Raw genomic sequence first — 16,593 nt, forward strand, 5'->3', positions numbered from 1 at the left:
GTTTACATATATCCATGAAATCAACAAGTAATGAATAAACTCATCATAGATACCAGGACTAAATTTTATATATACGCCAGACATGCAATCAGTGACGCTCGAATCCAAAATGTTAAAAAAAAAAGGCAAATAAAGTACGAAGTTGAAGAATCCACAATAGCTAGATTAGGCAGTGTGCCAGAGACATGATTCTACACAATCCTTTTATCACAAAATGGATGAGGTGTTTGATAAGAACCTTAATTTGGATTAAATAATTAAGTCAGTAAATAACTACATGAAATAGCCATTTAGAATTAGCCATATATATAGTTAGAACTAATTGTCAGTTACATTATTCACAACATTATCTTTGAAAAAACATAAATAGAAAAATATCTTTTTGATACTGCTGATATTCATGATGAATAATCCTGGTACCTTTGATAACTATATACTAATAACAAGATTTCAAAATATTACAGCATTTATTTTGATGTAGAAAGAAAGTGTATAGGAGATGGGAAAATATAATTTTCCTACTGAAACATCTATGCAGACATGTACAGAAAAAAATGCAGTTTAAAAGTATTACAGCTAATTTCCTAATGCATGTATTGCAAGACTTTGGTTAGCTTGCTTGCTTTGTTTGTATATTGTACAATTGTAATTGGGATTATGTCCAATCAAATCTAAATATGATACATATAGGTTAAAATATGCCTATATATATTGTTTTGAGATGAAAATTTTAATTAAAAAGCTTGCATTAACATTTAAACATACAGAGCAAGCAAGCCAACCAAACCCTTAAACTACATGCATTAGGAAAATAGCTGTAATTGTAAGACAATTTTGTTAAGAGAATACTGGATTTACACATGGATTGTATGGTCTTTTCAGTATTTAGATGAACTTAAGATATCATTGCTAATGTCCATTGTCAGTAAGTTAATTGAAAAATCCTGCATCAGAAACAGTTTTCCAAATTGGTTTAAGCACAATCAATGAATGGATTGTGTTAAAATTTTGTATGAATAAAAAAAAACTTTCGTAAATAACTTCATTCTTAACACCTTTTAATACCAACTGAAGTTTGTTGTCCCTCATGCAAAGCTCTGATTCCTTTCACGGATTTGGCTATACTTTTTGGACCTTTTGGATTATAGCTCTTCATCTTTTATATAAGCTTTGGATTTCAAATATTTTGGCCACAAGCATCACTGAAGAGACATGTATTGTCAAAATGCGCATCTGGTGCAAGAAAATTGGTACCGTTAATTTTATTAAGGTCAACATTATGCTTACCTGAAAGATTATTGTTAATGGGAGATTGGTGGCATTTTCATTGTCTGTAAAATATTAGCCGAAGTGTTAAATGAAACCAGATTTATAGAACATTTGTAAAATAGTTTAGACAATCCTTAATTAATTTACCTAAAAAGTGGAGCATTTCGGAGTTCAAAATACTGCATTCAAGTTTTCTACATAAAGTTTTGTATGCATTTGAAGGATTTTCCATGGCAGCAGCTGAAACACAAACAAGTCTGCAGAAGTATATGCTGTGTCCAAACTGCAGCAATCTGAGGAAGTATTGTTGTCAGTAAAGATATTTAAACTTTACACAAGTATTCCTCATTTCAAACTAAAAGACAAATTGAAAGAGTTGGTATTGCTTTCTTTCATAAAAAAAACCCGGCAAACACAGATACAGGTATCTAGTTTAAGAAGGGATAAGTCCTACTTTGTAAAGAATCAATGTGATTCAAACAAAAAAATCTCTGAAACTGACATTATCAAAATGCTGGATTTCTTGATTGACAACATATTTGTAATCCTGGTACCTTTGATAACTATTGTTACATTAAGAAGATTTTTTTCCAATAAACTATCGGCATTCACAAGGGAACCAATTGTGCCCCTCTTGTCGATTTGTTCTTTTACTATTTAAGGATTCCCTAGATTTTATTTTCTATCATGATTTCCTTGATAGGGGTTGGTGCTAATAAGGAAGCATTTTAACCAAGATTTCCAAATGGATCATCCCATCGTAAATTCTGCGGACACCATCACTAGTTGGTTGACGGATATGGAATATCCATTTTATAGATGATAATGGATATGTTCCTTTTATATACAATCCTGTTTCCTTTTTACGAATTTGACCTAATGACTATTTACCAGGTTTGAAATAAAATAAACAACACGATGGGTGTCCCATGTGGAGCAGGATGCCTACCCTTCCGGAGCACATGATATCACCAGTTTTTGGTGGGGTTGGAGACGCTTAGTCTTTTGTTTTCTATGTTGTGTATTGTGTATTTTTATTTGTTTGTCTTTTTCTTTTTTAGCCATGGCGTTGTTAGTTTATTTTTCGATCTATGAGTAACTGTAACTCTGGTATCTTTCGTCCCTCTTTTAAAGCAGTAACCAGTCAACAAATCATTCATATGTTGTGTACTGTAAACTAGTTTCTCTCTCAATCATCAAAATATGGCTACAATCCCTATATTAAATACAATTCTTAAAAAATATACGTAATTCATTGGCTGGTTTGTACAAATAAGAACTTAATAAATTGTCAGGTAGATGTATGTTGCTTCGAAGGTTGGCTTGCAATGAAACATCTTATGGCCCTTGCATCCAGTATATATGGCAACATGCTAGCTTTTATAATCAAAGATTTGTATAGTATACAAATCCTAGATTGAACCAAAAAAACTCAAAAGATCATGTATTGTTTTCTTCTTGATCTTGTCTTTTGCCTTACAAACGAGTCTCCTCAACAAATCTGGTAGTCTTGTGTAGGGCATCCACTAGTCCATATAGTTTCTCTTTGAGTGGTGTTTTTGAGTGACAGATCTTGTTTCTTAGGGCTTGATGGATCATGCATGACTGTAAGAGGTGTGTTCTGCTTCCCCGCAAGGACACATTGGAAATGTAATAGCTTTCATGCTAACCTTTGATAACTATTTACACCACTGGGTCGATGCCACTGCTGGTCCCCCAGGGTATCACCAGCCCAGTAGTCAACATTTCGGTGTTGACATGAATATCAACAATGTGGTCATTTTTATAAATTTCCTGTTTACAAAACTTTGAATTTTTCGAAAAAATCAGAATTTTCTTATCCCAGGCATAGATTACCTTAGCCGTATTTGGCCCAACTTTTAAATTTGGATCATCAATGCTCTTCAACTTTGTACTTGTTTGGCTTTATAAATATTTTGATTTGAGCGTCACTGATGAGCTATAGTCTTATGTAGACGAAACTCGCGTCTGACGTACTAAATTATAATCCTGGTATCTTTGATTACTATTTCATGACTTTATATAGATGTTAGTTGAGTCTGTTGTGTTCTGTACTCAACTTAGTTTGTCCAGTAACTGTTGCTGAGTGTGTTGAACATGGAAATTTGATGATAGGCTTCATCTCTGTGCAGCAGACAGTTTTACTTTGTTAAGTGCCAGGATTCCAAACATTTAAATAAATATATCTATCTAGATATAACGATACTTTTTTTCTTGTGTCTCCTTTCGTGTATATTTCATGGCATGCCATGTTTCATATGGCCCATTGTCTAAGATGGCTCGATATATACTATTTAGATTTTTAAATATCCTTGGAACCTGAATACAAATCTTAACTGTTTTGTTATATCAAACGAGACGATTTTGATTTTGAAATTATTTATTTCTCCATCTGAGTAACAATATATCAGCTTCACCTGCATATGGGATATACATTTTCCAACTCATTCAGTATTCAAAAGCGTTCAGCTCCTACTCAGACTTTTTCAAACATCATCATTGTCTGAGCATAAAGTTGATGAACCAGGGGTATGTCAAAGAAAGTTTCGTCCTTCTAAAAAAAATCATCGGAAGCTACCAAGACTTTGGTGATAAATATTCCGTATCAACTTCACAAATAATACACGATGGTCTTGAAATATAGATTCTAAGTACTGATGTTGTTTATCATCTAAATAACGTGGTCTAGTATTATTTTATTTGTCTTGATGAATATTAATTTTACTGTTTATATAAAAAAAAAAGATGTGGAAGATTGCCAATGAGACAACTGTCCACAAGAGACCAAAATGACGCAGATATTAAAAACTATAGGTTTAGTCTGTTTTTGGTGATATCAATTTGACGTGACTCTGCCGTACTTATACACCTCGTCATTGTGTTATTGTTGATAATTTGTGTATTCTTGTTTATGTGCTTGTTATGTATGCCTTTTGTGTTTCTTCGAAACATATGACGTGGCTCTATATATACGTATACATGGTTATAACACAATGTTGACTGCTGTACCTTTGTTTTTGACATTTTTACCTATTATGTCCGTTTGTTTTGTTCACACATCGTTGTCAATATAATGGAATTTGATGTGACTGTCATACAAATGAGAGGTTTAGCTATAAAACCAGATTAATCCACCATTTTCTACACAAGAAAATGTCTGTACCAAGTCAGGAATATGACAGTTGTAATCCATTCGTTTGATGTGTTTGAGTGTCTGATTTTGCCATTTGATGAGGGACTTAAATTTCCGATTTGAATTGTCCCCGGAGTTCAGTAAAAAAAAAATCAATTACAAAAAAAGCTCAAAAATTTTGATTTTTTTTTTCTTTTTCTTTTTACACCATCAGTAGGCTTATTTTAGTAAGTCATCCCTTCAGTTGGATGCAGATATTAGAAACATCTGCAATTCATTTTTCCTGAGCAGAGTGCCATGACAAATGCCCAATTATAAGCACTTCTGTGCATCAATTGTCGTTGATATGGTCATAAATATAAATTAACTGTTACAACAAATGAGTTTTTCGTAATACGAAGGATTTTATAACGCGCGAAAAGATGACTAGAATCTTAGCTGTAAAACTTTAAGGATTTTTTTGTTCTAAATTCTCGACAACTTCGTATTTTATTTTGTCTTTTAAATTTTTTTTTATTCAAGCGTCACAGAGTACAAAATTTCCATCCGGGTATCTATGGTGATTTGAGTACTTGCTCAGTCCTAAATTTATTGCATGATGTTACAACAAAGATCTGTTTCTTGCATTGCGTGCCGATAATGACAGACAGTCTAAACTAAACGTTAATTTCGTTGGCACTGTGTACTAAACATGGCTAAAGCATTGGGAGCATTAAAATGATTTCATTTTGTTTGATAATCGTTTATCTGTAATCAGCCTATGGAAATCCCTATTGAACAACGTGTATGGCTCGTAATACACTGTACAGAAACCAAACGGATTGGCCTAAAATCTTAATATGCTGCACGGAAACTAAGTTTCAACATGTATTGTTCTATGTACCTCCCGTGGGGAGAGCGGAAGTATATCGTAACCCTTGGCTAGCGAAGATGCTAGACATAGTGCATGGTAACAAAATTTGGACATGTATGTCTCTGAACATCCTACAGAGAAACCCAAACTGATTGTGTAAGGCTATGAACGCACGTGCACTTCACGGTTACCAATATTGAACTGGTGCGGAGCCGATCACAATGCATAGAAAAACGTTAAATAACAAAAATGCCGAACTCCAAGGGAAATAAGGGGAATTCAAATCGGAAATCCCTAATCAAATGGCAAAATCAAAAGCTCAAGCACATCAAACGAAAGGAAAACAACTGTCATATTCCTGACTTGGTTCAGGCATTCCTGTGTTTTTTTTATATATATCTTGATTAGCTTTTATTCTGCATGTGCTATCTATGCATTGATATATATATATATTTGATGTCTGTCTGTGTGTTTGTGTTGTGTGTAAGATGTTATTACATGTATGTTTTGTTTATTTTAAATATCAGTCGGTTAAAGAGCTCTTAATAGCTCATGTTCTTCATTATTATGTATATATGCAACCCGACTTTAAATAAAGATTACTTTACTTTACTTTTTATACATAGACAATGGTGGATTAATTCTGGTTTTATAGCTAACTAAACCTCTCACTTGTATGGTGGGGTTCGTGTTGCTTAGTCTTTAGTTTTCTATGTTGTGTCTTCTGTACTATTATTTGTCTGTTTCGTTGTCTTTTTATTTTTAGCCATGGTGTATCAGTTTATTTTCTATCTATGAGTTTGACTCTCCCTCTGTTATCTTTCGTCCCTCTTGTATGACAGTCGCATCAAATCCATTAAATTTACAAATACAGTGTGAACAAAACATATTTATAGTAAATTTAGAAATAATATGTAAAAAATGTAAAAAAAAAAATGTGTGTCAGCAGTCAACATTGTGTTATAATCCGGCTTACTCGCTATAAAAGAAAAAAATATTTCGACAAAGAAAAACAGAAATAATGACAAACACTGAGACGATTTTAGTTTTGATGGTGTCAATTCCCTAACCTTAATAGGCAATATATCACCTTCAACTGCATATGTAATATATATTTCCACTCATTCGGTGTTAAAGAGCTTGCAGCTGCTATACTCAGACTGTATGAAACATAACCTGTGAGAAAGTGGAAGAACCATGGTTATGCCTAAGAACTCTCGTCCTTTTTAAAAAAAAAAAAGTTCATTCATCATCTTAAATACGTGTTCTTTTGTTTGTATATGTAAACTATTTTCCTTTACAGTTATGTAAATTTTTGGCAATATCCTTTGGGCGTGGTTTGGTACTATGTCATCCACCAATGTGTTGTTGTGTTGTGGTTATTTTTCTTGTCTATCAATTTTGCTAGTCTTTCCTGTTACTGAAGATTCTTTCATGTTACCTACAAATCTGGTTATGATTTACCAGATTTCTCAACCTTATGTATTGTACTGCTAAAAATATTAATTTGCATTTGATAAAAAAAATCAGGATGAACTAGTAAACCACAAATAATACCTTAACTTAATACACATTAGAAACTTTAAAATATTGATTCACTTTGGTAACAGGAAAGAACTGGAATTTTCTGTACCATTTTTAAACTTGTCATTGTTACAGACAACTGATCCTGAATCCTTAATGTTTGTTCTTTGTTTTTTGCTGTTAACGGGTTCTAAAGACAAGATTTTTTGGGGGGGGGGGGTCCCATTGCCCAGAATTTATAGACTTTTTCAAATATTGTCTCATCTCTGATTTCGTTATACATAAGTATTAAAAAATCAGAGATCTATATTTTCATGGAAGTAATATTTATGATTAAGCTGTATTATTGTAAACACCCAATCTGACCCTGTTTGAATTGATTTTTTTATATATAAAATGCATTTTATCGAGGACTTTTACCGTTATATATTAGTCTTAGATTTCATTGAAACATCTTGAAAATGTGTATTGTATAAGTGATACATTTTCTTTATATAATATCTCTAGTGACAATTATCAAGGAATCATGTCAATAATTATTTTAAAATTCCCACAAATACAAACATACACACATATTTTATTTCAAAAGTTATCGAGAAATCATTTATTTTATTTAATAGGTCTTTTTTCAGAGAATATTGGTGATAAAAAATATCGTCTTCACTCAAGGATTTGTATAGTATTTTATACAAATCCTTGCTTCACTTAAAAAGTCAATAAGATTATTTTATTGATCATTATTGAATGTTACTTAAATTCAGAACAAACATGAATTAATATGAGTTCCTGTCTGTACTGTATGGAAAACCATGTATTATTTCATTCAAGAAAATATTATGTAAACGCACTACGGGGAATCTGTGTTGACAAATCTATTTTTAGCTTGGTCAATGTGACGTCACAAGTTCACAGTGTCTGCTAATTTCATTCAATAGAGAGTTCCCCTCGCGAGAAGAAGCACATGGTGTAATCAAATGTTTTTCTGTGATTTTTACTATAGTGATTGGATTTATAAGTAGGAAACCTGTACTGGCATATAAATAAATCTTTATATTAACTCCCTCAGCATTATGAGGCGAGAAATCCTTGACATTCCACGGATATGCACCTGTTTAATCGTTGCAGTTTTGCTTGTGTCAACGAGGGGTACAAAAATTTCACTTAAAGGTAAGTTACTTTATTTTTTAACAAAATTGTTCACGTATATTAAAATTTGAATATATTTTGGGAGTTTGAAAGGTATTCACAAAATCCATATTTGCGTAAGAGCAATGTGTGAGGTGTTTACATAACGGTCCACCCTCCCGAGGGCCTCTTTTCGTGAAGGTGGAAAAGTTGTTTACTTTTATAAAGATGACATACGATAAAATTGTCAGTGAAATAAAGACTTTTTTGGTCAGATTTGTACTTATTTAATTAACTTTACAACTTTCAATGTGCTATGACGAATAAAAATACCAAATTTGGGAATTTAACACACCTGTGCATTCCCTATCCCCCCTTTTTCTTTGCGTTGAGTGTCAATCCTTATCGACGCATTTACTAAATGAGTTTATACAAAAGAACTATTCTTTATTTACAGTAAACAGATTAAATGGCAAAATCTGTCATCTTAAAGTTTTAAATAGTTGCGTAACACGCACCTGCTTCTAAATTGAAGCAAATATACAGTATTTGTGGTCAAATTTTTTGACAATATGGCGACACTTTATTTATGTCATGTGACTTCCAATAAGACCCCTGCAGATGATGAGTCTGAAATTCAATACCTCAAGAAATCTTTTGTCATTGTATAAAATGAAAGATCAACTTATAAATGTTTAAAGAATAAATCGGATAATCTATCAATGACATTTTAAAGGTCAAGAAAAGTTCATAATTAACTTTCCTGTTGATAAATGATCAAGAAGATGAAATATAATAATAGTATAAAAGTAATTTTCAATTCATTGAAATAAAACTGATTTTTATCATGGCTCCACACTCATGTGACAAAATAAAATGAACATATAGTTTAAAAATATCAAATTAGAAAACATTAATTTCCCTGTATTTATTTTACACGTAAAACAACTTTATAAATCCTTGAGTTAAATGTCCTTATTGTAAAATGTTTTTTATGTGTACTATGTGTACATTTTTAAATGTATGCTTCTCATGTATACATGTATATGTTGAAAAAGCTTCAATCTTAGTCCAGAATTTTTTTAGGGGTTTTCAAACAATTAAAATAATTGTATCATGTAGGTTAATTCATATGTGTATTTCCTTTTGGAAGTCAGGACTTATAATTCAATATACATGTATATTTGATACAAATGTACAAATTTATGTAATGTATTTTGCAAATAGTAATTTAATTTGTATTAGAGGGGGAAAGATACAAAATATCTTTTGAATGTTTATTGTTAGTCTACTCTAATAATTAGCTGCTCAAATTGCAGCCAAAAATATTAAGACCACACAGATTTATTTTTAAAATCAACAATTATGATATATGATTGAAAATTTGAAATAAATTTAGAGTGGAGTTATTTGAAATCATAGGCAAGTAAGATGCATTTATGCTCAATTGAAAAAAAAGTTTATAAAAAATGATAAGAAGTTTTGCAATGATAATAATATTTCAGATGCTTAATTTTCTATCTTGGATAGCTGAACATGTCTATAATTGATTATGTTTTCAATAATTGGATATTGACTAAAAAAAGAACTGTGGAAGACAATCTGAGCTGATCTATTTTAGTTTGTTTATAGTTTTGTTTTTATATTATTTCAAAAGAACACATATGACGAAAAATTAAATGCAATGTTTAAATATATTTTAGGCTTCCTTCCCTATTGAAAAAGAATTGTATTTGTAAATTAATGATAAATATATTGTATTTACGACTGAAATACAATCACTTACACATTCTCTTTTGATTATTTCCAATAATCAATCATCTTTTGTCCAATTAGGTAGCTTGAAGTAAAGATTAATATTTATTATGATTTAATCAAGACCACTTCACTCCTAGTTTGTTCATTTTTTTAAAACAAATATTTTTGCTATATAAATATTGCAATTTCCCCACTCAACAATGTAATTATTCCTTTTTAAAACATTTTTATGGTTCATAAATATCTTAAATATCAGCAATTTTCCCTTTCCGATTTTAACGATTTTAACGATTATCAATTAGTCAGTTTTATAGACTTAATGATATTAACTCAATTGTGAAACAAGGCAGTTAATTAAAGATCATGTAATAAATAAAAGTTAATACACAATTCTCCATGGTTTGTGATCTGGAACAGCTGTTTATGAACTGTCACACAGGAAATGATTGATCTGTTTATTGATAAATATTACAGCATCATTTATGATATCTGATATCAAAGGGAACACCTGTTCTGTCATTTTACCTGTAATAGATAATTGTTTAAAACCAGGTATTACAGGTATTTGGTCCATTCATGATTAAAAAAAAACTATTTGTTTACTGGTATGGTTCATTCATGATTAATGAACAACCTTGCAATTTGTTAGAGCAATATTTTACTGGTTATTGTCTAAAATGCAATTGGGATGTAAAACTTTTAATTGGTGTTTGAAACCAGAAATTACAGTTTTATTGAGGAAAATGACTGGTTTAAATGATATATTATGTTTTTATGCAATTACATGTACTTCACTGTTTCATAAAAAAATACCTGTAACAAGATTATTGTTTTCCAGATAAATACAGGTATTTGGTCAATTCTTGGTTAAAGAACAATCCCACATAATTTGTTTAAGCAAATTTTGAGGAAAATGATGGTTAAAATGATTAATTATTGTTAAGCTATGGTCTAGGCAATTACATGTACTAAATTATTGTTAATTTATTGTCTATGTAATTACGTGTACCTGAGACAGATATGACTTTTAGTCCTGACAAATTAATGTTTTTTTATTTATGTAAATTAGTCTTCAACTAGCGTTACTACGCAAATGATTAGTCCAATTAATCTTTCGAATTATATAAAAATGTACATCTTATATTGGGTCCAAAATACAAGTTACATGTTTAGTACTGTTCATTGAATTTTTGTCAGTTCAGTCTGCAAACTGCAGGAAAACGGCCATTAAAATTTTAACTAATCAATTTCGTTCAAAATCTTAACCTTTTTCGATGGTATTTTGCAAGTATAGTGATATATAAAATTTCAAATTTAGATTGTAGGATAAGACACTGTCATTTTAAACTTATGACTACTCTGTAGACTGTACACAATCCAATAATCAGGGTTCTCTGTAAAGCAACTAGATGAGATGCTGGGTCCAACTTAAATTTATGAAAATGCTGATCAATTCAAAGGTTGCATGGACTAGTCAATATTTTTTGAAATTTTGACTTTAGACTCATTAAAGACGATTATTGCAGAAAACCCTGCATCATTAATTAATGTGTAGCAATTTATCTAAACCTCATTGAAAAATAAACAAAACAAATGTCACAACTTCCAACTAAATTTTATGCGAGATAATTTTTCACCATCCCGATTGTCTTAATTACTATTTTGCAGACAGATTTTTTGGTTTCTCATTTACATCTTTCACAAACTAATCATGGGCTAACACAATTTCTTGCAGTTTGGAAAGAAGCATGTGTCACTATTAGGCTTATTAAGAGAATCTCCATCAAGATGGAAAAATAATTTAAGAACTTTAGCTGTGATCGATAAAGCAAAATTGCTTTGGGACTTGTTTGACAAACATTTATTCAAAGTTTTGTAATCCATTGTTTATTACGGATGTTTTTTCCGAGTAGCACATCTGGAATTGGTTAGGATTTCGTAGATTCTCTGTTTGTTGCTTTGCTTTGATTCCTGAGACAAATTAATGTTTAATTTAAAATAATCCTGTCTTTAGGTTTAAGTTACATTTTTGTCATCTGCATTTATTTACTGTTTTATCTATATTTATAGATATAAAGTCGTTAACTTCTATGTCATTTGGTATCTGGTGAAAAGTTATAATTGCATGATATACCATTGTATAAACTGCAAGTAACTTTTTTCCGTGACTTTTTGTCTGTGACTTTATGTCCTACATTCCCTTTTTTCTTTCAATATGAATTGCAAAAATTTCAGAATTCCACTATTTAAAGCATTAACTCAATACCGTGGTTAAAAATATATCTGCTGCAAGTTTTTTTTACACAGGTACAAACATTTGAAACCTTGAGACTCAAAATAGAACTGAATAAATTTTACAATTTTACCTGGAAATGCATAATGTCATGAATATACATGAAGCTAGAAATACTTTAATTATCTATTGGTGATATATAAAACAAAATAAAACATAAGAACAGCTAACATTTAAAAAATATGAAACGATGCAAATTTTATTTTAAATTTTAAATTTTTTGTTTGTTTGTTATAATTTTATTTTCATTTTGTACTTTTATGCAATTGTTAAATACACACTACAAGTACAAATAATACCAACAAAGGTACATTGTATTGTGACCAAGAGACATGGAGGTCAATACACTATAGAGGATTTACCTGGTGATAATGTACAAGAAGTCAGTGTTAGATTTGTGTTTGAATAAACACAGGTCTGACTTTTATTGATTACTAATAAAAACATTGAATTCTCTTGACCTTGACCATATGAGGGGATTATATATATATATATATTCTTTATTGCCTCCAGGAGGAGAGTGAAAATAATGAACATGATAAACACAATAATTAAACAATTGAACAAAATAAACAATTAAATTAAATCAGAAAATGTCATGATCAGTTGAAGTGAGTAAATTGTCAGTAGCGGATATTACAGTTATATTAATATTGTAGTAAAGTCCCAAATTTATGGATATATCGAACGCATATAGCTTGGAATGTCTCTAGTTGGTCGGTTTCTAGTAGAAAATTGTCCGAATTACAAGAAAGTAAATAATAAAATAGTTCTTCATCCGACATGTTTGATAGGAAGATACTAAAAGTAATTGGATCGATGTTTATAATTTCACACCAAAAGTTCTCACGTGTTTCGTCAAGATAGTCACACGAAGAAATAGTATGAACTATTGGATCTAAAAACATTTTACCACATCTGTCACATAGAATGTATTGCCTATTGTCATTGTCTTTTACTATACAGCAGACAGAAATCAAGAAGTGTGCTTGTTTTCTTAGGTTAGGACGCTTCAATGCTATAGTCCATGCAGGGTGAGGTGTATAATCTTTTTTGATCATTTTAAAAGCAACAAAATCATCATCAATGTTAATACGTCTTGTCCAATTAACAATTTCGAAAGCGGCCACTGCAGTTTTGACAATGCGCTTCCATATCAGGGGTGTTGGAAAAAGTCCGGTTTCACAGAAATTGTTAAAATATGATGATAACTCATACTTCCTCAAGATGTTTATTATATCAACAGTAAATCCCAAATTTGAATAGCTTCCGTCGTTGTATTTAAAGTCGTTAACTCTACGAATTAATATACGGAAAGATATACTTTCGCACGGAAGATTACATATCCGTCCTAGGAAATAAAGTTTCTTTTCGTCCACATAACTTTCAATGCTAAACCAACCGATCATCGGAAGGCACATATCACTTCGTGTGCGCCGTGGTAAACCTTGAATGTTTTTGCAAATGTAGTGCTGAGTTCTTTCCAACATTAACCATTCAGTAGAAGTAAGTTTGCCCCATAGTTCACATCCGTACAACGCCTTCGGATAACACACTTGTTTTACGAATTTTGAACAAACAATAGGGTTTAAAATAGCTGGATGAACACCTAGACGGATTAAAGATATGACGGTAGCACGCAGTGTTCTGCAAACGTCTATTGTACGATCCATCGTCTTAAGGCACGTATACAGATTAATTCCACAATGTTTCGCCATCTTAACTGTCGATATTGGTTCATTATATAGAAGCACATCGGTTCCAGTTGTAGGTTTACCAAAATGTAAGAGCTGACTTTTTCCTGCTGAGAACGAAAAGCTCCAACGGATGCTGTACTCTTCGCAAATTTTTTTTTACCATAACTTGTGAAGATTGGCGATCAGTTGCGATTATTGAAATATCGTCAGCTTGAACAGGCGTGCTGGCGTTGAGGTCATGTATAAAAGCACCTTGTTGGCTGGACTCTAATTTGTCAATGAGGTCGTTGATAAAAATTAAGTACAGTTTTGCTGAAAGTACACTTCCTTGCCTAACACCACGATGCAACTTGAACCAATTTGACAACTTTCCACCAGAGAATACCGCACTCGTGAGATCAGAATACATATTATCAAGAAGACACCATAATTTTGCGGGAATGCCATATTCGTACAATTTGATGCGCAAGCCGTCGTGTGGGACAGTGTCAAACGCCTTAGTACTGTCTAATAGAACGATTTTGACGGGTCCGCCTTTTTCAATGTGATGAAATTTAACTTCTTGTAAATTGTATGATGCATTCATGCTACTCAGTTGTTTTTGATAAGCAACTTGCTGGTGATTCGGAAAATCGGGTCTCAATTTTGTAAGTTCGTTCTCAAGCAGTTTTTCAAATATTTTAGCGATACTTGGCACTAGAGATATCCCACGATATGAGTTAGTATCAGTGCGAGGTTTTTTTCCACCCTTAAAAAGGAGGAAAATAATGCTTTTTCGCCACTCACCAGGTATATATCCGCATTGTATTATCATGTTGAACAAATGATGTAGATGTTTCAAGAGTAATTTTCCTCCGTATTTGATGTGTTCATATGCGATACGATCATGGCCACACGCCTTGTTGTTTTTCAAATGCGAACAAATGTTAATGACATCAGAGTAACTAAATTGTAAATCATCCTTCTCGTTGAGAGTTCTATTTGTTTCACGAATGGTTGATACGCGGTCTGATATGTAGGTTTCACGGTCTGGTTCACTGTACACAGATTGCGAAAAAACGTTTTGAAAATGGTCATACCATATATTCATTAGATCGTTACTATCCGTAAATAAAGTGCCATCTTTCTTTAGAGCTGTACAGGTGTGTGGCTTCTGTTTCCGCTTATTAAGAATGATCCATACTGACTTTTGGTCAACGTCAATGTCATTTTCAATTTTCTGAGCAATAGCACTTTCATATTCGTCAATTGCGGATCTTTGAGCATCACGAAAAGCCTTTTTGGCCTGCTTGTAATGATTGAACGCATCGCATTTTAAATCATGGCAGTTACAGTTGTTTAACCATTCGATTCTTTTCAAACGCATCATGTCGCGCAAATGAGTAAGACTTTTATTCCAATATGGCTTTTGATAAGGTTTGAATATAGAGTACGGCAATGTCTCTTGTTCGGCTTGCTTAATTGCTGACACTATCTTATCGTAGAAATCCTCAATAATCAGTTTATTAATTTCGTGTCTTGGAAATTCGGACGTCCACAAGTGTTGTGATAATGCGAACGAATAGTCATTTATGTAACCAAACTTGCGTGCACGATCCCAAGAACAAAACGAGTTGATTGTTCACCTTCAGTATGAGTGAGAACTGAGTTTTCTATTGTTATTGAACATAATATTGGTCGATGGTCAGATACTGAAAAAGGTTGACTGTCTATAACTTTTGCATTTGACACTTTTCCAATTTCTGATAGTGGCATAAGAATATGATCGATACAAGTAGACGGACCATTATCGTATGATTGAAACGTTGTTACTGGTCCATGGCAAAACATTTGCGTATTTACTGAAAACAATTCGTACTCTTGTATTAAGGAATACATAAGCCTACTTCTTTCGTCGGGGTTAAATTTATAACGCGGGCCTTGAATCTTTGTATTGAAGTCGCCCATTAGTATGATAGATCCCATATCTTTATATACAGAACAAATTTCATGCAAAAGTTCAACATTATACTGGTACAGTTGATGAGGTTGAGTTGTAGCTGGTAAATAAATTGATAGAATAATGAAAGTTTGTACGTTAGGTAAGTTAACTTGGATGCCTATGATTCTGTCACTATCAATGTCTACTTCAGTAACAAATGAAACAATGTCTTTTGACACTAAGAAGGCTACCCCACAACGACTGTTGCATGACATTGATTCAGGATTATGCATGTCCACACCTTTTGCTATGGAGACAAATTTATTATCTATAGTGTTAAGTACATGAAGCTGGTATGTACGTAACCAATGCTCGGAAATAGCACAAATGTTAACTTTGTATTCAGCTAATAAATCGGAGAGACATGATATACTAGAAAAAAGTCCCCTACAGTTCCAGCACATCAAATTTAGATTGTTACATGCCATTGCGTCTGTAAGATGATATCGAATGCTCACTCACAAATTGTTGCCAGGAAAGCCATGGTTTAGTAAAAATTCCACTTGGCCAGAAATATGGATCACAAATATACGGTTCGTCATCTGATATGACGTTTAGCTGTGCGGAAGCTGTCCTTTTATTAGGTCTGTCAAAATAGCGAATGAAAGTTACTTTTACGTTTCGATCTTCTAAATACTTCCGCATAAGTTTCTCAGATCCGTTACGCTTATCGATACCACCGACATAAAACCGACTGACTTTTTTCTTATGGACAACTCATTTGAATGTTGAGCATACTGAACTCGGAAAGTGAACCGGAATTTTATGTTGACTATTATTAGTGTTTTCAAGTGGTTGATCCTTATTGAGTACATTTTCAACAGAGTCTGGTGTAATGTTTGAAGACGCAATGACCGATGCAAATGACTTTTTATGTAAGAAGCCTTTTTCAACGTTTTTCTTAGGGTGATTGACATAAACAGGTTTAACAATTGAGTC

General features: G+C 32.2%; 1 protein-coding gene across 2 annotated transcripts in view; it reads left to right on the top strand.

Moving 5' to 3' along the window:
* The first annotated feature begins 7,723 nt into the window (after window positions 1–7,723).
* LOC143058895 (low-density lipoprotein receptor-related protein 1B-like) overlaps window positions 7,724–16,593 on the top strand; it is a 64,831-nt gene continuing 55,961 nt past the window's right edge. For both annotated transcript variants that reach the window (XM_076232373.1, XM_076232374.1), the window contains exon 1: window positions 7,724–7,967. In XM_076232373.1, the coding sequence (XP_076088488.1) occupies window positions 7,871–7,967 (97 nt within the window). In that variant the 5' untranslated portion in view covers window positions 7,724–7,870. The remainder of the gene's footprint in view (window positions 7,968–16,593) is intronic.

The sequence above is a fragment of the Mytilus galloprovincialis genome, chromosome 14, assembly GCF_965363235.1.
Source record: "Mytilus galloprovincialis chromosome 14, xbMytGall1.hap1.1, whole genome shotgun sequence".
Taxonomy (NCBI): domain Eukaryota; kingdom Metazoa; phylum Mollusca; class Bivalvia; order Mytilida; family Mytilidae; genus Mytilus; species Mytilus galloprovincialis.